The 21,764-nt window shown below is 41.6% G+C and overlaps 1 protein-coding gene across 3 annotated transcripts in view; it reads right to left on the bottom strand.

Moving 5' to 3' along the window:
* Positions 1–21,764, bottom strand: part of PGM2L1 (phosphoglucomutase 2 like 1) — a 78,893-nt gene that overhangs the window by 6,549 nt on the left and 50,580 nt on the right. For all 3 annotated transcript variants that reach the window (XM_045022682.1, XR_006580802.1, XR_006580800.1), the window contains exons 4-13: positions 21,368–21,452; positions 18,853–18,936; positions 16,380–16,573; positions 15,575–15,764; positions 15,301–15,398; positions 14,329–14,509; positions 9,715–9,808; positions 6,809–6,938; positions 3,781–3,970; positions 2,006–2,139 (exon numbers count right to left, since the gene is read on the bottom strand). In XM_045022682.1, coding sequence (XP_044878617.1) covers positions 2,006–2,139; positions 3,781–3,970; positions 6,809–6,938; positions 9,715–9,808; positions 14,329–14,509; positions 15,301–15,398; positions 15,575–15,764; positions 16,380–16,573; positions 18,853–18,936; positions 21,368–21,452 — 1,380 coding nt within the window. The remainder of the gene's footprint in view (positions 1–2,005; positions 2,140–3,780; positions 3,971–6,808; positions 6,939–9,714; positions 9,809–14,328; positions 14,510–15,300; positions 15,399–15,574; positions 15,765–16,379; positions 16,574–18,852; positions 18,937–21,367; positions 21,453–21,764) is intronic.

Genomic DNA, 21,764 nt, shown 5'->3' with positions numbered 1-21,764 from the left:
TAGGTCAAACTAGTTTCTGTCCTGTTTAGATCAGTTTTGGCCATTTTGACCGTGCCCAGGAACCCAAAAGAGACTGGTTGCTCTTTAACCCTTGAAAACTTAAAATATAAACTAACACTGAAACAGAAGAGTACATCTAGCGTAGTATAGTACTCAGTTCCTGATAGAGACCAAAGAATAATGCTTCAGAGGGAAGCATTCAACCTCTACCATTCACCTAGCTGAGCAGTGCTATTATATCAGGGGAGGAAGTGCCTTTCTGATCAGCAGCTGCTGATCATCTTATGCTCTAGAGTAGAACGGCTTGATAGTCTTTCTAATTTCTATCCTGGAAAGTAAATGCAGATATTCTTCCTATCCATTTCAATCTCTAATCCTTTATAGAAAATTGGTTACTAAAACAAAACAAACCAGCAAGATGTGCACACACTTTAGGGGTCTGAGCCAAAGCCCAAACAAGCCAATGGAGTCTTGCCATTAACAGCAGTGGTGTTTAAATCAGGCCTTTTACTGAGTAACTGGTTTATTGTCATTCCTCTCTACGCTGTTCTTGTCCATTTATGACCCTCACTGGCACCATGTATGTCAGTATGCTCTCCAGGGCAGGCACAGTGCCTTTGCTGGCAGATTACTGGGTATACAAAGAGAGTTTGCCTCAGTTATTTTCTGCACCTTCCTCTCTTGAGCAGTTAAAATCGATCAGAAGTATAACAAAAATCAGCCTGTTGGCCCAGTTCCAGATTTAAAGAAAAACAGTCTTAAGTGGATTGAGAACTCCCAAACTAACATGCATTAAGGGAAAGCATCCACATGAGTACATAGAAAGAGATAACATGCACCAATCAAATAAAGAACTGGCAAGAACTGACATTCAGAAAATTAGTGTTCATAATGTCTGCCACTTCGAGTTGCTATTGCCTGAGCCCTAGTTAAACAGAAAATCTATTCAAGGACCTCAATAAGATAAACAGCTACTAACCGCAATGTGTAAACTGGAAGTTAAATATATTCAAACTTGGAGACCAAAAAGTACCTGCATAAATATGAACATAGGTGCCTAAGTAACTGACCCGACTTTCCCAAGGGCAGAACATCCATTGCTCTGATTGACTGTGTGGAATGAGCATGCTTGGTACCCTGAAAATAAGGCCACTTGAAGTGTGTGTCTTTAAGACCCTCCCAAGTTTGAAAAAGTAAAATCTAGGTGTGAGTGGCTCTCACTTGAGAGTAGTGTGGCCACCCTAAACTCCTTCCCCTTCCAAGAGCAATAAACACGATGCTATAGATGGTATGTGGTGGTATAAAATGCTTCTCCCCAAAAAAGGCACTTGGGATACTAAAAAGGAGGGGGGGGCTTGTCTGTTCTTTTAAAAGAAGTGGGAAGGGGTGAACCAGATTGGCTATCAGAGGGAGGAGAGTTTCATATGCGCAACTTACCGAAGATTTCATCGCCAGATAACGTGAGGTGCAATAGTGTGATCCCTAAGAGGCAGGTGGGTGGGTGTCTACTACAGTTCATGGATCTTTCCGAATGAGCAGAGCTTGACTAGGAGTCAAAGAAAAGCCTTTGCTCCAGGATGAAAAAAATTTTTTTTGGGGGGGGGGGAAGGGGTTTTGCAGCAGCAGACGACTGAAATTCAACTCTTGTCCATTTTATCCACTGCTAACACAGTGCTAGCATTAAGCCTCATGAGCTGATCCATGCATGCCAGTGGCTGGGGAGGCAGCTTAACAGCCCGAAACCCTCAACATCTGTCCGTCAAGTCATGTGCATTACACCCAGCAACTAGGGTGGGGAAGCTTTTATCTTTGGAGAACGCGTCTCTCCTAATGCCTATTCACTTACAGGCCTGTGGAAATATTTTGAATGAGATGGGTGCAGCTCCAATACTCACCATGCAAAAGTACTGGCCGGTCAAGCAAAAGGAATAAAGATTGTACAGAAAAAAAGACAGCGATTCAGCAAACCAAGTGTTGACACAACGTGGAAAGCGGAAACCCTCACCTCTGCTCAGGCCGCGCACACATCTCTGCATAGTACTTGATCTTTGGCTCAGTTCCACTTGTCCGGAGGGTGGCAACACACCCATTTTGAAAAGTGAAGGTGATCATTTGACTGTTTTTACTCGTAGGCAACACCTAATGGAACATCATCATCAATCATCATCATTTTAATCTGTACAAACAACATGCATCTCCCCTCCCTGCTATACTAAGTATTATGCACTGCATACAAACTGACACAATGTGAACAAGTGATCAATAAGAAAATTAGTTTCCGACGACCTGGTGCTGTCTACATGGGGACTTAAGCCAATTTAACAACACTGCTCCGGAGTGTGGATTTTTCACATGCCTCTGACTGATGTAGTTAAACCAATCTAATTTTCTAATACAGACCAGGCCTTAATTATCCAGATGTAAAACTATTTTAATTAAATTGTGGCTATGTTAGTGTAAATTTAAAAATTAGTGAATAATTCCATTGTTTAAATAATATTCAAGATTTTATCCACTGATGGTATCCTTTAAATCAAAGGTGTTTAAATTACCTTGAAGCTACTGAGCTTTTCTGTAACTTAAATGAGTTTCCTTTAATCAGCATCTTGAATAAAAACATGGTTGTAAATCTCTGTGTTTCATTTACAGCTATTTGCTTTTAAAAGTTTGATTGGGAACATAGCTAAAAAACTTCACAGGATGGATGCTTGTTCATATCTCACCAAACACGGTTCAGTTACATTATAATGAAATCAGTACTTATGTGGAAAGGGCATTGGGCAGACTTTAATTAATGTGATAGATTTAAATTGTCTGCATCACTGTATTTTCAAGAAAACATACAATATATAAGAATTCTTCCATGAACGTAGCTACCGCCTCATGGGGAGGTGGATTACTTCCACTGATGGGAGAATCCCTCCTGTCAACACAGGTAGTGTCTACAACAGAGGTGGGCAAACTACAGCCCGCGAGACCATCCTGCCCGGCCCCTGAGCTCCCGGCTACGGAGGCTACCCCCCAGCCCTTCCCCCGCTCTTCCCCCGCAGTCACGCCGCCACACGGGTGCTCTAGGCGGCGGAGCTGTGCGCTCCTGCTGATCAGAGCGGCAGCGAGTCTAGCTCTGGGTGGTGCGGCAGCCAGACATGCAACTCTGCATGGCAAGTGGGCCAGGGCCAGGAGGTTGTATAAGGAGCGCGGGGTCCCAGGGGAAGTCAGGGGACAGGGAGCGGTTGGTTGGGGCAGAGGTTCTGTGGGGGTTGGAGGCGGTCAGGGAATGGGGGGGCTTGGATAGGCATGGGGCTCTGTCAGGAGGCGGGGGTGTGGATTGGGTTGGGGCTGTCAGGGCACAGGGGGCGGTTGGTTGGGATGGAGGTTCTGTGGGGGTGGGGGGCAGTCTGGAGGTGGGGAACAACGGGGTCGGAAGTTCTGAGGGGGGCAGTCAGGGGGCTGGAAGTGGAAGTGGGAAGGGACCAGGCAGTTTGGGGAGGCACAGCCTTCCCTACCCAGCCCTCCATACAGTTTTGCAACCCCAATGTGGCCCTTGAGCCAAAAAAGGTTTGCCCACCCTTGGTCTACACTGAAGCGCTACAGCCGTGTCACTGTGGTTTAAGCGTAGACAAACCCTACGTTTATATCCCAAATACTGGATGTTTGGCATCATTCTGTATCATAAAATCAACTTAATGTATTCATGCACAGGCTCGGAAAACATCTTGTCAAAGGGTTAAAACGTTAGTCACTAGACTAATTTTTTCCTCAAAGTATCGTGTAACTCACCGATTTCTTATTAAGCTGGCTGCTGTCATAGCCAGTGGTAACATCCCGTACGTGTAATATACCATAAGCGCCACAAGACTTTGGATAAGATTTTGGGGAATCAAAATTCCGAAGCTTTTCGAATACTCTTTTGATAGTAGAAGGTTCATAGCACAAGAAATAGGAGGTCTTTGAAATGTGATATCCATACCTACAAGGAAAATTATTATTTTAATTACAAGAGTCACAGTCTTCTGCACACTTTAAGTCTACAGAGTGATCAGCTATTCAGAACAGTGACCATGATTCTCCATATTCATGGAGGATGCACACAGTATTATGCAGACACTGGATCTTTCAAGCAGATTTCACTGCATTTTTTGAAAACCAAGCTTACTTTAGAATATTTCAAGGCCTTCGGATTTTAAAAAATTGGAGACCACTGGTCTAGCTTAAGTGGAGTGCGCGCAAGAGGATCCTTGGGGGTGCGTGGCAGGAGGAGCGGTTTTTTGTTTTTTTTTTTGGCTGCACTTCGGCAGTTCAGGTGGGAGCCCGAGTGGCCTTTTTTGCACTTCGGCAAAAATGGTAGAGCCAGCGCGGCAGGGGGTGCGTGCTCAAAATTTTTTTACTGATACGGGTATGTGATCAAAAAAGTTTGGAGACCACTGGCCTAGATAATGTAAAATGATGTACGATGGTCTCAGCCTGTTTGCAGGCCCAAAGCCACTGAACTTCACCAATTCACCCTAAAGTGAGGGTCGGTAATGAAGGACAATAACCCTTCATAGTCACAGAAATGGACTGAATCCAGCTGAGAGAAGAACTTGAAATTCATGCCACTAAAAATATAGGATCTCTGTTTGGAACCTAAAAAATTGTGCCTGGGGCAGAGACCTGATCCAACACCTACCTCCATGTTGCTATTCCTGGTCTGGATCCATAAGCCTTCTCTATTCCTTGGGACCCCAAGCCTCCACACACTCCTCTAACTGCTCCTTTCTGGACCCACAGAAGCCTAATTTTTGCCACATCGCTCCTTCCTCACCTTCTACTACATTCTCCTCCATTTTTCCCCACTGTGCCTTTGGAAAGGCACTGTAAATTTCCTACCTCTGCGTTGCCCCTTGCCGGTATTCTCCAAACCTGCTCTGCACTGAGTTAGTCCTGCCACAATCCACACGTGACAGAGTGAACTCAGTTCAGCAGCAGTCAGAACAGTGGCCAGAAGCAGCACTGTGATGGGAGATATTTAAAAAACAAAGGCTAATCCAAAGGCAATAGCAAAGACAGCAACTTGATTTTCAAATTAAACAGGTGACTACCACTTCCTTTTTAGAAGCTAAGCTCTCTAGGGACCAATGTGTTTATATAGCACCTAACATAACAGAGCCTCAAGCAGTATTGGGTATAGGGGAAAAGTAAGATACATGTGAAAACTTATAGTGAACCAAATATTGATACAAGCCCAGAATTTCAGATCTTGAAACAAAAATGCATCAGTTTCCCTGAGATTTAACTGCAAATCCAAGGTTTTCAATTATTCCGTTAAGTGGTTACTGTATGTGATAAACCTTAGCTCGCCATAGGGTACAGCCTAACTAATCCAAATCAAGCTGTTTCAATCTAACTAGCACACACTTCAAATAAAGAGGTATTTTCTTAGTACCCCCCAGAGTATTTTTTTACATGTATATAGCATCTTTAAACCCTGACAGGATTGGAAATTATGGAACAAAATGGAGATGGAGAGGATACACAAGGAGGAAAGAACCAAACATAGCAAGACAGATGCTGGACTGGAATCCCAAGGGCAAAAAGACAATGAGGTAAACCAAGGACAACTTGGAAAATCACAATGAAGGAGAACCAAAAGCTATTAAAGTGACATGAGCAGAAGCTATGCCTGCAGCAAGAGACTGTCAAAGATGGAAGGCAGCCATGAAGGTCCTGTGGTCCACATGGAATAAAGAGGCATAAGTCAAGTTAGTTTACACGCCAAGCAGTTTACAAGGAGATACGCAGAGCGCCACTAAAATACAGAAGGGAGGATAACCAACACATCTCCCACTGTTAGGTTAAGAAATCATTTTTTCTCAGGACAGACCCAGGGCAAACCTCTATTCTTACACAATCTTTTAAGATGCCAATTCAGAGCTGACTAGGCTTCCTCAATTCTTAAGGACTATCCTCTAATGTGACCTGTATGCAATTCTGTGTCTACCTCAAGGACAGGAAGTGTTGAAGTGAGCCAGAGAGGTTTTTAAACTGATTCCAGCAAGTCAAGGCATTTTATGTCTAATGCTTTTCATAAAACCGTCCTTCAGTAAGGTTAAAGGAACTCACTCTGTAAAGACTAATCAGATCTAATTACAAGTAGTTAACTTTAAAATAAATAAATAAAAAAAAAAGCATGTGTCCCCAAAACACTTATTTTCAGATGCAGAGCTCACTGTTAATTTTAAAAACCTTGTGATTTTCTGGAAATCATGAATATACTCTAAATATGCCATTGTATTTAGTTCCTCCACACCTCTTGATTCTGCTTGGACTTCTATACTTCATTTGCCCTCCCTCTTTAAACACAATATGAAAAGAACCTCAACAAGAGGTCAGAACTTCTCTTGCAAGAAGTTTAAACAAGCAAAAATTAGTAGGTAGAAGTGTAATATTTAACTCATTTAATAGTAGATTGACTAAGATGACAATTAACTAAAAACACAGACTCTTTCTGATATTTATTCTCAGCCAAGTTTTTAATATCCTTCCCTCTTCCCCATCCTAATCACCATGTTATCTGTATCAAACACAGTTGACAAGCATCATATTTCTCTGAACAATACACACACATTTAATGTACATTAATCCAGTTTACATTTATATGGTATTAATGTTTTATTTTGACTTATTTTGTACAGAAGAAAATGTGTCCTATTAGCAAGTGACAGATACTGTTCTGATTTTGATAGTGCTTAGGAGATTATGTTTGATTACGCAAAGCTCAGAAAAAAATCATAAAGGAAAGTAGAGCATGTTAAAAAACAGAACTTACATTTCATATATTTCAGTTAGTTGCTGTGCCAATGTTAGGTTCTTGGTTTCCAGATAAGATGCCATTTCAGCTATAACCACAGCTGCACTCACGCCATCCTTATCCAACACTGATGTGCCACACATGAAACCTGACAATCACAAGACTAGTGTTCAGAGCAGTTCTCTCCATAGATTTCCATTTGTTTTATTTGGGTGAAGTGTTAAAACTTCAGATGCCCTTTGTGCACACAAGACTAAACACATGTCCAACTGCTGCCATTCTTCCTATGCATATGCTACACCCATCTACCCAGTATGCTAGCCAGCCTAAGAGTTATGGGGGTGGGAAGATGTATGGAACAACCTATTGGTTTCAGGTAGACAGAAGCCTATAGTCTTACCATGCTATGCTACAATCCCCCTCAGATCTCGCACACTAAGCAGGGTTAGTTTGAGCAAGTAAACTTGTGTGCTGCAGGGAGTGTTGCCAGTGATTTCGTAAGCAGAACTAGTCCCACAAGTCAATCATGAATCAATGCCCCACAGTGCTGCCAGATGTGTAATCTTTTGGAGGACATCTTAAAATCAAGGTCTTGACTTTTTGCAGTTGTTAAAGATCCCTCTACATTTTATGTAAAATCAGGGATGTTCAATCCAATTTGGATAACTGCCATCTGCTTCCTCTACTTTCACTTTTAACTGGATCTACTTCCTGTGCTAAACTGATATGTTACTATGTGCTGCTAATCAATTGCCCTGTTCCATCTAAGAGGTGAATGAATTTCCATAGCTGAAGTGCACCCTATATAGTCCTTATCCACTCTAAGGGTTGTCAACAGGCTTTGTTTGTGAAGTGCTCAGAGAGCCTCAGATGAAAGGTACTATAGAAGAATTGCCAACTATGAATCATAGAATCATAGAATTCAAGATCAGAAGGGACCATTATGATCATCTAGTCTGACCTCCTGCAAGATGCAGGCCACATAAGCCGATCCACCCACTCCTTAAGCAAGCGACCCCTGCCCCATGCTTCGGAGGAAGGCGAAAAACCTCCAGGGCCACTGCCAATCTACCCTGGAGGAAAATTCCTTCCCGACCCCAAATATGGCGGTCAGCTGAACCCCGAGCATGCGGGCAAGACTCTCCAGCCATACCCTCTGGAAAAAGGCTAACAATATCCTATCATTGACCCATTGTACTAATTACCAGTGTGGCACTTAATTGACCTATTGACTAAGCCCGTTATCCTATCATACCATCTCCTCCATAAACTTATCTAGCTTAATCTTAAAGTCATGGAGGTCCTTCGCCCCCACTGTTTCCTTTGGTAGGCTGTTCCAGAATTGCACTCCTTTGATGGTTAGAAACCTTCGTCTAATTTCAAGCCTAAATTTCCTGACTGACAATTTATATCCGTTTGTCCTCGTGTCCACATTAGCACTGAGCTGAAATAATTCCTCTCCTTCCCTGGTGTTTATCCCTCTGATATATTTAAAGAGTGCAATCATATCTCCTCTTATCCTTCTTTTGGTTTTGAAGGTATTACAAGTTACCTAACAGAAAATTAACAGTGTTTTACAGATGTTGTAGCTGTGTTGACCCCAGGATATTAGAAAGAAAAGATGAAAGAGAAGCATTCGAGTTACACAGATTCTTCTTCAGGTCCGACTCCATGTAGCTTCTCTTTCACCAACAGAAGTTTGTCCAATAAAAGACATTTTCTCACCCACCTCGTCTCTCTAGTATTTCCATGGAGATTAGGTCCATCAATGGCTATTAGCCAGGATGGGCAGGAGTGGTGTCCCAACCTCTGTTTGCCAGAAGCTGGGAATGAGTGACAGGGGATGGATCACTTGATGATTACCTGTTCTGTTCATTCCCTCTGGGGCATCTGTCAGAAGACAGAGTACTGGGATAGATGGAACTTTGGTCTGACCCAATATGGCCATTCTTGTTTTTATGTTTGAAAGAGTGCTTTACAAACATCTGTTACTCTGCAGTCTGCTATTCACTGGAACCTTAGATAAGATAGAAGCAGTTTTTGGAAGGAATACTCCCTTCAGCTTATTTGAAAATACCAGGCATTAACCAAACACTAAACGATTACTGTGTAGAAAAAAAAATAAGCCCCCTCCCCACCCGATTACCACGAGCAGGCTACTTCATAACTGTACTCTATTGGATTTCTCGCACATTGTTCTGAAGCACTTGGTACTGGCCACTGTTGGAGACGGGATACTAGAATACATGGATCATTAATATGATTCCTATGTTCATGATGTACAAAGTAAAGTGGACGCTGCAGTGGAGACAGGAACTTAACACAAGGATGCACAGGTATGGAGCTTTAGTTGAGCTGGCAGTTAGTTATGTACTGTTGGGTACATCAACTGTCAGACACTACAAATGTCTAAAGACCTCTCAAAGGACTGTTAAGTGACAGTATCTGAACATATCTGGCAAGTAGATTATTTTTGATCACCTTACTGAAAAGTAAACTAGAGTCACTAAGTGGTTTGGTAAGCAAAAAATTAAAAAAAAAATCAAAGCAAAGTAAAAATTCAACATCCATTACAGAGAATGTTATCAAGTGAACTGAAGACTGGACATTAGCTCAATCTGGTCCATCAAGATTCTGTATGGATGCTACAAATCTTCTGATTGTCTTGTTAGAAGTTTAAACAGTGCCACAGTCCTCCACTGTGACTTAAGCAGCAGCATCCACACAACATTTGATATGACAGTGACTGCCATTCTGTTAACTAATGTTGACAACAACATGCAGTTCAACAAAATGCAAAGAGGAAAACTAAAGAGAAACAAATCCTACGGGATTCCTTGTCATAACCAAGGTACATTAGAACAGAAAATATTGTTTACTAGCATTCCACATTAAGATATTTTAGAATATATTATTGTACATACCAATAGACTCTTCAAACGCAAAAAGAACTTCTTTCCCATTGTCTAGGAGATCTTTTACTCTGCTTCCAATCCATTTAAAACCAGGCAGTGTTTCCTGAAAAATGAAAAGGCCACCTGTAAAAGCTACTTTTTTCAATACAACAGTATCATGGAACAAGAGGAACATTTGCTGCTTTCACATAAAAGTAACACCTTTCACCCCCAATTGATTTCTTGTATGAAGTCTTAAGTACAAGGCCTGGAATGTCAGAAAACCGGAAAAGGTAAAATGATGCAAAAAGACCTCATGAGCAACAGGACAGAAGAATGCTGGTCAATCAAATAAACATAAGAATGGCCATACTGGGTCAGACCAATGGTCCATCTAGCCCAGTGCCAGAAGCTTCAGAGGGAATGAATAGAACAGGGCAATTTATCAAGTGATCCATCCTGTTGACCAGTCCCAGCTTCTGGCTATCAGAGGTTTAGGGACAACCAGAGCATGGGGTTGCATCCCTTACCACTTTGGTTAATAGCCATTAATGGACCTATCCACCAGGAACTTGTTTAATTCTTGTTTGAACCTTGTTATACTTTTGGCCTTCACAAAATCTTTTGGGAACAAGTTCCAGTTGACTGTGCATTGTGTGAAGAAGTACTTCCTTATGTTTGTTTTAAGCCTGCAGCCAACTAATTTCCACTGGGTGACCTCTAGGTTCTTGTGTTGTATACAACTAACACTTCCTTATTCACTTCTCCACACCATTCATGATTTTATAGACCTCTAGCATACCTGCACCCTTAGTCATTGTTTTTATAAGATGAACAGTCCCAGTCTTTTTAATCTTCCTTCATACAAAAGCTCTTCCATACACCTAATCATTTTGGTTGCCTCTCTCTCTCTCTCTCCCTTTTCCAATTCTAATACATCTTTTTTGAGATGGGGTGACCACAACTGCATGCAATATTCAAGGTGTGGATGTACCATGGATTTGTATGGAGGCAATATTATATTTTCTCTCTTATTATCTATCCCTTTCCTAATGATTCCCATCATCGTTTGTTTTTTTGACTCCTGCTACACATTGAGTGGATGTTTTCAGAGTACTATGCACAATGACTCCTAGATCTCTTTCTTGAGTGGTAACAACTAATCCAGACCCCATCATTTTGTATGTATAGTTGGGATTATGTTTTCAAATATACATTACATTGCATTTATCAACACTGAATTTCATCTGTAATTTTTTTCCACCTAGTCACCCATTTTAGTGAGATTACTTTGTAACCCTTAGCAGTCAGCTTTGGATTTAATTTTTTTTAATAATTTTGTATATTCTGCAAGCTTTGCCAACTCACTCTTTATCCCTTTTTTCAGCTCATAATTATGAATACCGTATATACTCGATCATAAGCCAGTTCATTCATAAGCCCTCCCCCCCGCAAGATGCATAAGTAAAAATGGAAAAAATTTGTAGAACCCATTCATAAGTCAACCCTATAATTCAGGTGTCTGCAAACTTTGGCTCCCGGGCCATCAGGATAAGCCGCTGGTGGGCCGAGATGGCTTGTTTATCTTGAGAGTCCGCAGGCATGGAGGTAAACCTAAGTAAACAAAGCTGCTTACCCTGACGGGCCGGGACAGCAACTGGTGGGAACTTTTGGGGGGGAAGGGAGGTGGGAGTCAGGAGAGTAACCCCTGTGACCACCCCCTACATGACCCCACCCCTAGCCTGGAACCACCACATTCTCCCTATCCCATCCCTTCCCACCTTATCTGGGGAGGATGTCTCTGACCTGGCTGCAGCCTGCTCCAGCGGGCCAGACCGGGCGGTGTGGGTGCTGCGTGCTCCGGCAGGCTGGGCGGCCACAGCCTGCTCTGGGGGGCGGGGCCGAGCAGCATGGCTGCAGCCTGGTAGCCCCGGAGCTGCAGCTGCTTCGGAGGCTGTGGGGAAAGCAGCGTGGCCAGAAGCGGAGAGACTCTGGCCCCGCTTCTTCCCTTCTGGCTCTACTGGCTGTGCTGTGTCTCCTTGCTCCCTCTGTTGGGGGGAGGGGCTGTGTCCCACCTCTCCCGCTCTATACCCGTTCATAAGCCGACCCCCGTCTCTGGTGCTTCCTTTTTTACTAAAAAAATTCGGCTTATGAACAAGTATATACGGTATATTGACTGGCACTGGTCCCAGTATAGATTGTTGGGGGACCCCGCTGTTTACCTCTCTCCATTGTGAAACATGACCATTTATTCCCACCTACCCCTTCCTACCTTTTAACCAGTTACTGATCCATGAAAAGAGACTTTCCCTTTTATCCTAGGACTGCCTACTTTGCTTAAGAGCCTTGGTGAAAGACCCTGTCAAACACTTTCTGAAAGTCCAAATACACTATATCCACTGAATCACCCTTGTCCATGTTTGTTGACCCCTTCAAAGAATTCTAATAGATTGGTGAGGCATGATTTCCCTTTACAAAAGCTGTGCTGACTCTTCCAACATATCTGACACATAGGTGAACACAATAATTCTGTTCTTTACTATAGTTTAAACCAATTTGCCTGGTACAGAATTTAGGCTTATTGGCTCATAATTGTCAGGATCACCTCTGGAGCTTTTTTTAAATTCAGTGTTACACTAGCTTGCCTTTCAGCATCTGGTAGAGAGCCTGATTTAAGCAATAGGTTACATACCAGTTAGTAGTTCTGCAATTTCATATCTGAGTTCCTTCAGAACTCTTGGGTAAGCCATCTGGTCCTGGTGACTGTTTAATTTATCAATTTGTTCCAAAACCCACTCTACAGACACCTCAATCTGGAACAGTTCCTCAGACTTCTCACCTAAAAAGAATGGCTGAGGTGTGGGAATCTCCCTCATATCTCTGGCCTTAACTGCAGATGCAAATAATTCATTTAGCTTCTCCCCAACAGCCTTGTTTTCTTTGAGTGCTCCTTTAGCACCTCCATCAACCAATGGCCCCACTGACTGGCAAGATTCCTGCTGTACTTAAAGTTTTTGCTCTTAGTTTTTGACCTTAGCTAGTTGCTCTTCAAATTCTTTCTTGGCCTGCCTTATACTTTTACACTTTATTTGCCAGTGTTTATGCTCCTTTCTAAAGCTAAGATTAAGATCAATAAGAGACCACAATCCAAGCTGTTATGTCAATTAACCACACTTAAACCCAGCAAAATCTGTTTAGACCCAGCAAATAAAGAGGTCAACACACTCAGTTTAGACTATGAATCTAAGGCACAGTGTTTCAGAATAGCATTCACTACTGCATACGTAAACAAACACAAAAATATATATTTGTAATAGCCCCCCCCAAAAGAGATGTAGCTCTTATGAGGAGCCTGGTGGAACAGGAGCTGGCAAACATGCACAGTAGAAAGCTAAAATCTCCTTTTTAAGAGCTCTGACAGAAGTATAAAGATTAACAGAAGGACCAATGGTAATAGTATAGTAGCCGTCCTGGGTGAGAGAAATATTACTCTCTACCCACAAAAAGGGAAAATTCTGTATCATGACTGATATTTAAGGATAAAAATTTCAAACCAGATTAGTATTTTTAAACTCTTGAAAGAAATCATAGAGACTGGTCATAGACATTTCTAGAATAAATATTTTCCAACTCAAAATACAGTATTTAGTAATAGACTCCAGAATTTTCACTAGAGGGCAACAACACTTAAGTTGATTAATAGCACAATAGTAGTATTATTTTATATATATTTTTAGCATTTTTTTTCTTAATCTTCATTGTTTGGAAAAATTGATAGAAAAAACCTTCCAGGGTTTTCATATGGTCTCAACTGATAACTATATTAAACAAGACCTGAATCTTATTTAATATATTATGTCAAACATGGTTTTTATATGCTTGTATCACCTGCTGATATTCACAGAGCTCTAGGAATCCGAGCAAGATCCACTGTTAGTTTAGGGTCTACAAGAAAAGTTACCACCTTCACAGCGCCCCCACATTTTTTTTTATTTAGTCCTTGAGAAAGTGACACAAAATAAAAGGTATTTACAGTGTAGAAGATTTCTGATCAAGTTATGACAATTTTTAACTAAAATCTAGTTCAAAAATCTCACGTGCCAAATTAAAAGACAAGTACTATTCAAGTCAATTTAAACCCCACTGAGTAGGTTTCACGTCATAGATCTAAGGAAGCAACAGTTTTTGCAGTATGCACTCTGGAAATGCCACAGCTTCTCTCCTTCACCCGACACAATCAAAAGGGATTCCCCTCCTCAAGGCAAAGCTTTGAGTTTAGACCCATGTTAGGATACTGGACCTAAAAATTAACCTTGCAATTCTTTAAGGCTAGGGGCACCACACTGCCTCACAAGACCACCTCCCAGCTCTTCACAGACAGACATTACAGTCTGCATACTCTGCAACATGGATTAGCACAGCACATGCTAATCTGCAAGGTACACAAATGAGATCTAACGGGTAAACTGGCAGTGCCAAAAGAAACATTGACTAAAAATCCTCAGTCAACAGTAGCAAAGAGTAATTTGTGTCTGGACTTTCCTGGAGGTGGGGGTAATGAGGCGACACGAAAAATAGCAATGGCTATTATATTCTTCCTGAATACAACACCTGGGGATTATAACACACACAAGCCACCCTTACTTCAAAGTGAAATCCTTCTTTAAGTGCAATTGCCTTCAGAATTTTAGAGGAGACTGTGGTTGCTAACATGTAAACGTTCTTCACATCAGCTTCTTTGGAACTGTTCACCTTCCAGCTCCTGAACATCCACCACCCAAACAAAGCTGCAAGCTCGTTGCCGGTGAACACTTTCCAACGACCACTGCAAACAGGATGGAAACAACATCAAACAGTTCCTTCAAGTTTCTCAGGAGCATGCATTAAGATTCAAAGACTGTACAACACATTCTGCAACCAGTGGAACAGTGAACAATTGAATAGGACATTCTACCCTGAAAAGCAGCTCCATGAACAGCACACTAACAGGGCTCTGTTACCTTGTCTCAGCGTTTCCAGACAAAATCTGCTGTTTACAAGTAAAAAAAAGTGTTGTCTCTGTTACCAGCCCTTCAAGCAAGATAAATGAACCAGAAAGAACCTATCACCAATAACAACATATCGGCAATTCACACTCCACCCTCAATTACACCTGTGCAATCCCTTTGTCTTCAATGGGGTTTCACAAGCGAAGGGGCGGCCCAGGATTTGGCCCCGCTGTTGGAACAAAGTTAACAATTCTCTGTTGAGAATTCAAGCGTGTTGAATAGCATCCAGCTCACTCTCCCATAGCTGTATTGATTCAGCAGGGCATGAGGAGTCAAAAGGTAGTAAAAGTATATAGTCATCAAAGGTGCTATGCTTACAATCACTTTTCATGACAGATCTCTAGTGAAAGCATTTAATTAATCTTGCTTAAAATGCATCAGATAAAAATGTAAGAAAAAAGATGAAGACTAACAAAATATCTCAATATGATCAAATGTCACGTTGTTAGGGATGGTGGAATAAAGTGGCAAATCTAAGTGACAATCAACATCAGAGGATGGAGGAGTTAGTTCCCCTTCCCCCTCTTCTCTCAAAGGCAAGGTTAAAAAGAAAGGTCCCGTTTCTTACTTCTTTTGTAGTTCTGCCACCGCCAATCTGTCTGCATCAGGATCAGTGGCCACCACCACCCTAGCGCTTTCTTTCTCTGCAAGCCTCAGAGACAACTCCTGAAAAAGGCGATTGAGCCATTATATGCAGATAGTCAAATTCATTTGTAGTCCTCAAGTGTATTAACTCTGCTTAAATTCCACACACCCAGGTCTCTGACTTTATTACATTAACATTTCAAAACAAGTGGAAACCCAACTGAAAAACAAAGTGACAGAACTAAAGCAATAAATACCAGCACAGATTCTCCTTCTTCAGGATTTGGACATTTAACGGTAGAAAAATCTGGATCTGGATCCTTTTGTTCAGGTACTGGAATGGGAGGCTTAAAGCCAAATGCTTTAAAAGCCAACTGGACATAGTCATGTCCAACGCCATGGAAAGATGTATGGATGAACTTCAAGTTGGTCTTTGCGTTCAGTTCCCTGAAAAAGAAAAAGCAGCCTTCAATTAACATTATAGGTTATTTCACAAAATGCTGTGACATGGTGAAATGCCAAGACAATGTGACTGAAGTTTACAATAAAGCTGCCTTTCTGCAGATGTCTAATGTGTCTTCAAAGAAAGGGTGAAAAAGGAAAAGTTTCAACAGTAGGCATTCAATAAAGATTGCTGGCTCAATTCTTCCTCACTCTGGAAATTTGGATCTTTACTCTACCTCTGCTGCTTGGAAGTTCCTAAAAATGAGACCTTTACTTCCCTCTGCATCAGACTCATACTCTTTATCGGAAAGAGTGATCAGCCTGCTGTGCATGGCAAAAGCAGAAGGCAAGGGCTAAATCACCTAGTTTAAGGTAATAAAATCACCTACATATGGGGCATAAAAATGTATCACAGAAAAGATGTATAAAATCCCCTTAATTTGGTCTATCCTTTACCCCCACTCCAAGTTGATTGCATATAGTACTTTTCCAACCTTATTTTTAAAGTTTGACCTACATGTGTCATTGCTGGTCAGAAACCATTACACTTGGACAAGTTTGTGAAGTGAACCCTACATTAGAGTGTGGGAGTTGTGTTATATTCTTCTCATACAGCACCTGTGATAGCAGATCTTTTTCAGGTCTTCCATATAGATTTTTGAAATTTCCTCCAGAGGATCTTGTGTAAGAGGACTGGTGTCTACTAGATTCTCATTCCAGGAACCATTCCATGGTTCAACACATTCTTCTATACATTTCAGGATCTCTTTGTCATGGGGAGATGTGATCTGAGCTCCATTTTCCCAATACACCTGGCATAAAAAAACCTGACACTTAGAACTGCATGTTACATGGATGAGATTAATGCTTTATAAAGCCACATGATCTTATGGTTACATAAGGTCCTATAGTAAACAAGAAACTTGTAGCAAAGCATACTATCGACTAGTTTAGCTCTCCGGAACTTTTTTGGAATCACTCATGCCAAAGTTTTCAAGTATCTAACTTTTGATATGTAAATTTATAATTAGGTGACCTGATTTCAGAGTTGTTGAGCACCCAGGTCCCCCACTGAAATCAGACTATGGATGCCTAAAGTCAGGTACCTATGTTTTAAAATATTAACCTCAAAGTCCTACATGAAGAAAACCAACTACCACTTTTATAAAATCCTAATTCCTTTAAAAAAAGCAACCTCTCCAACCCCCCCGCCTCATTTTTAGATTAGAAATGAATGAGATCAAAATAGACAAGCAACGTGAAAGATGTGATGCTTTGTTCCATAACTGCATCCAGTTGAAGGGTCACACTGTCATCCAAGCAAGTCAAATCCTCAAAAATTACTGACACAAGTAGCTGCTCTTTGTACCACACATGTGAATGCAGTGGGAGCGTAAAACAAAGCAACTAGGAAACCCAAGGACAAGGAGACTGGGTGATGAGATAAATACAATGCAGATGTACTTCTTTTGGAAAAAAAGCAAATCAAGGACTTCACATGGACAGCAGCACTGAGGCCAACACACCAATGCTGACTTCAAAATAAGAGCTGAATTGCTCCATGTAACCCCTGCTCACTATCTTGTGTATTAAGTTTTTCAAAGGTTAAACGCGTATTTTTAAAAGTACAGTCAAGTTCAAACCCTCACACGTTGGGCAGGCTTCCATAAAGAATTACAAAAAGAGGAAATACAGCATGCTTTGTTTAAGCAATATGTAATGTTGTGGCTGATTACAGTGCTCCAAATTAATCAAAAGATGGAAGTGACAAATGAAGCCACCATTTAAACAGAACAGAATCTCAAAGTAACTCCAGTATACAAGGTATTTAAGTAATTCCTCATGGTACTGATTTTTTTTTTTATGACTACATTCTAGACAAATTTCTCTAAGAAAGTTTGTGCTCAGTTCTAACCTCATTTTCAGACTACCAGCTTAAGGAGGGAAGGTACTGTCCTTCAGACGTTACTTCAGATGCTTGATTAGTCTATGTGTAATGAATGGCATAGGAACAGAGTTGCAAACTTCCCCCTCATCTGTATTCAAGACCTATAGTGGACTTGAAATGGAAACTTCCTTGCTTCTGTTCTCAGAAAACTGGGGGTATACTTCAGAAGCCAATAAAATAGAGCAAACAATTTTGTGAAACTATTTTTCATTCTAATGGGTATAGATAGAAAAACTCCAGAAGAAGCCATATAAATTTTTAGGATAGATTAGATAGATAGATAGATATGGTGTTTACAAAGTGCCAGTTGCTGTAGCATCTCAGTATTTCTCAAAACCAGGGCCTTTTCTTGCAGCCTGGGCTGTGAGAGGGGCACAAAGCAGTGGCCCCGGTCCCAGGGCCGCCCGCAGCAGTTGGGGCCTGCCCCCATCCAGAGAGACAAATGCTGGAGGTGCAGGCAGCTGGTGAATTCCCCACTTTCCTGGGGGTAGGGGAGGCAGGCTTCGGCCATGGGCTTCAGGCTCCCTCCATGCACTGGCAGGCTCTGGTTCCAGGCTCTGTCCCCAGGCTAACCACCCTGCCATCGTCCCTGGGCCCCATTGCCTCCCTGCCCACCTCCCTATCCAGGGCTTAATTTGTCCCAGGGCTTGCCGGGGCTGAGTAAGTCTGCTGTGAAAAGTGATATTAACACACGTACAAAGATCACTTTTCACAGCAGAAGACTTGCCAGCTAGCAAGTCTTAGAAGAAAAAAGAAAAAGAGTGCAACCTAAAAAGCAAAAGAAACAATAAAAAGACAAGAACATGCAAAGCACCTTATTTGTGTTTCTATTCTGTGTAAGTCCGTAAAGAAGAGAGACAACTGTAAATTATTTTTACTACTGAATCTGAAAAAACCCTACATAAATAAGTTACAATGATTTGGACATGTGCATATTTGTTTGTTTTTCCTAAAGTTAATTAAGAATTTTAGGAAAAATTGTCAGCGTGGCCACCAGCAAGAGTTGGTGGCCACACTCTGAGGCCATCAAAAATGTGTTGTGAGAACCCTTGATCAAGGGGACCTACAGTGTATACTTGGTAAATCAACTTATCTGTCACAAAATTTGAAGGGGGCGGGGGGGAAAAAGCAGCACAGGCTTACCTTGTATCCATTGTCCTCCTTACGGTTATGGGATGCTGTGATCATCACACCAGCTGCAGCTTTGAGCTGCCGAACGGCATAGGGCTAAAAGACAAAAGTAATTTAAGTTCACTACTTCTGAGCTGACATACATACATAAAGGTGTAGTCAGTTAAGGGGTAAGTAATACAGGTTCTTAAAATTTCACAAGCTGATTTCAAAGGTATCATTTGAACAGTCAGACAACCAGAACACTGTGTCCTGTTATCAGCAATGGGTTGTGCGAGAGAAAGCATGATCAGAGTTACTCTGCTAAATTAACATTTCCATAATAAACTTCCAAAAAAGATAATCTCCCGGAGGTACTCCCAGGCACAAAACTTTTTAATGTCTTATGGTGAAGAAAAGCCTCCACTTAGATTGCACATATTGGAGGAGGACAGAAAAAAATTGAGCAACTATCAAGAAGTCAAAAACCATTTGTATCCATGAAGACTTCACCAAAATATTTGGTAAGCTAATAAATACAGCTAAAAAGAGATTTTAAAAAAAGTTATAGAAATAAAAATCACGATTCCAAAGGCAGAGAAGCCATCCATCATGGATCAATAGTAATTTTGTTCTTCCATATGGAGGAATTAATTCAGAGGTGCTCAAACTGTGGTCCGCAGTATTCAGGTGGTCCGTGCATAGTTCCCTCGCAGGTGTGCACCTGGGCAGCTGCACATGAGAGAATAAAGGACCACCCACCTAATTAGTAGAGCTGCGCAGGTGTGGCTCCACTAATTAGATGCCTGCACCTTGGAGAAGATGCACATGTAAGGTGAGGTGGTGGCCTTGGGGGAATAGAGAATAGGTGGGAGGGGGCAGTGGGGTGAGAAGAGGGGGTGTGGGGAATTTGGGACATGCAGGGATGCGGCAACCAGAGAAAAAGGTGACTTTCCCCAGCTCCAGGGCTGCGGCTGCCAGGGAGAGACCCCCTTCTTCCCAGCCCCAGCTTGGGGGCTGCCACAGCTGAGGAGAGAGGGTACATCCACTGCATTAGAAAGGTAAGCCTACTGATATTAAAATATGAGTTGTGTGCTTTTATTTGTAGAACAAAAAAACTTCATTATTATGGTTTTTTATATAGCACTTTTATCCAAAGCGCTTTATAATAGTTAGCTAATGGTACAAACAACATTTGGAAAAAAAATCACTAAGTGGTCCTCCAAGACCCTCAGCAATTTTCAAGTGGTCTGGGGAAAAAAAAAAAGTTTGAGAACCACTGAATTAATTGATAATACCAAGGTTGTAGATGCTTGTGGTTGCAACCACCTGTGTAACCAAAATTCAATATATTAGGAATGGCGTTCATAAAACACACACTTGCAAAATTCAGGAAACTGAGAAACCTAATGGGAATATTTCTTTCCCTAGTACCAGTCATACCCACAAACTGGGGACCAATCCCTAAAACAACGGGCACATTACAAATGCTGATTCAAGTGGAAGCCCCAGTGCAGAAGATATTTAGAAGTTTAAAATGAAGGATTGTTCTCTGCAGTGTATTTTTCATTTCCTCTACCAACCCCTGGGAAGAGTCTACAGATCCCAATCCTGCGAATGCTCAAACACAAGTAGATCCATTGATCTCACAGAACTACTTATGTGTGCAATAATTTGTACAATAAAGGTATAAGGGACCTGTTTTCCCATCTTGAATTCTGGGCCAAATTTTGCTCAGTTATAAATCTCTCACTTCAGTAACTCTACTTAAATCAATGGCGTTTACTATGGATTGAATACTAGTGTAACAAAACCGAATTCAGCCCTATGATTTCTTAAGTCTTCCTAAGGAGTGTTTAGGCTTGAAATTAGACAAAGGTTTCTAACCATTAGAGGAGTGAAGTTCTGGAACAGCCTTCCAAGGGGAGCAGTGGGGGCAAAAGACATCTGGCTTTAAGACTAAGCTTGATAAGTTTATGGAAGGGATGGTATAGCCTAATTTTGGCAATTAATTGATCTTTGACTATTAGCAGTAAATATGCCCAATGGCTGTGATGGGATGTTAGATGGGGTAGGATCTAAGTTACTACAGAGAATTCTTTCCTGGGTGTCTGGCTGGTGAGTCTTGCCCACATGCTCAGGGTTTAGCTGATCGCCATATTTGGGGTCAGGAAGGAATTTTCCTCCAGGGCAGATTGGCAGAGGCCCTGGGTTTTTTTTGCCTTCCTCTGCAGCGTGGGCACTTGCTGGAGGATTCTCTGCACCTTGAAGTCTTTAAACCATGATTTGAGGACTTCAATAGGGGCTTGTTACAGGAGTGGGTGGGTGAGATTCTGTGGCCTGCATTGTGCAGGAGGTCAGACTAGACAATCATAATGGTCCCTTCTGACCTTAAAATCTATGATTCTATGAAATGTTCCACCTCTAGTCTATTCTTCTATATACATTCTGGCATTCTTACAAGAAAAATATATAGCTAAAATTAAGATGACAGTCTTGATGAAATGCTAAAAATATTAACTGATAGAATGAAGTGTAAAAGACTTACCACAAAGGGCGTAGGAACATATTTTGAAAACAAGTACACAGGCACACCTTTCGCAAGCAGGACTGCTGCAGTAAGCTTTGCAAGTCTATTGAACAGGAAAAATATTCAGTGAATCCTATTATCCACAATACTGTTCTAAAAGCCCCAATCCAAAGAACAAGTTCTTTTTCTGCCTTCTCTCAAGATGTTCTTATTATAGAATGTAGGGGTGGAAGGGACTTTGAAAGGTCATTGGGGCAGGGCCAAATATACCTAGCTAACCCTGACAGGTGCTTTGTCTAACCTGTTCTTAAAAAGCTCGAATGACAGTGAGTGTCTAAGGAGCTGCTAGAGAGACAGGGCAGGTGGGGTAATATATCTTTTATCGGACCAACTTCTACTGGTGAAAGAGACCAGC

The sequence above is a fragment of the Mauremys mutica genome, chromosome 1 (assembly GCF_020497125.1).
Source record: "Mauremys mutica isolate MM-2020 ecotype Southern chromosome 1, ASM2049712v1, whole genome shotgun sequence".
In the NCBI taxonomy this organism is placed as follows: domain Eukaryota; kingdom Metazoa; phylum Chordata; order Testudines; family Geoemydidae; genus Mauremys; species Mauremys mutica.
Note: the sequence above shows the minus strand (reverse complement) of the source record. Positions and strands in the feature narration are given on the sequence as shown.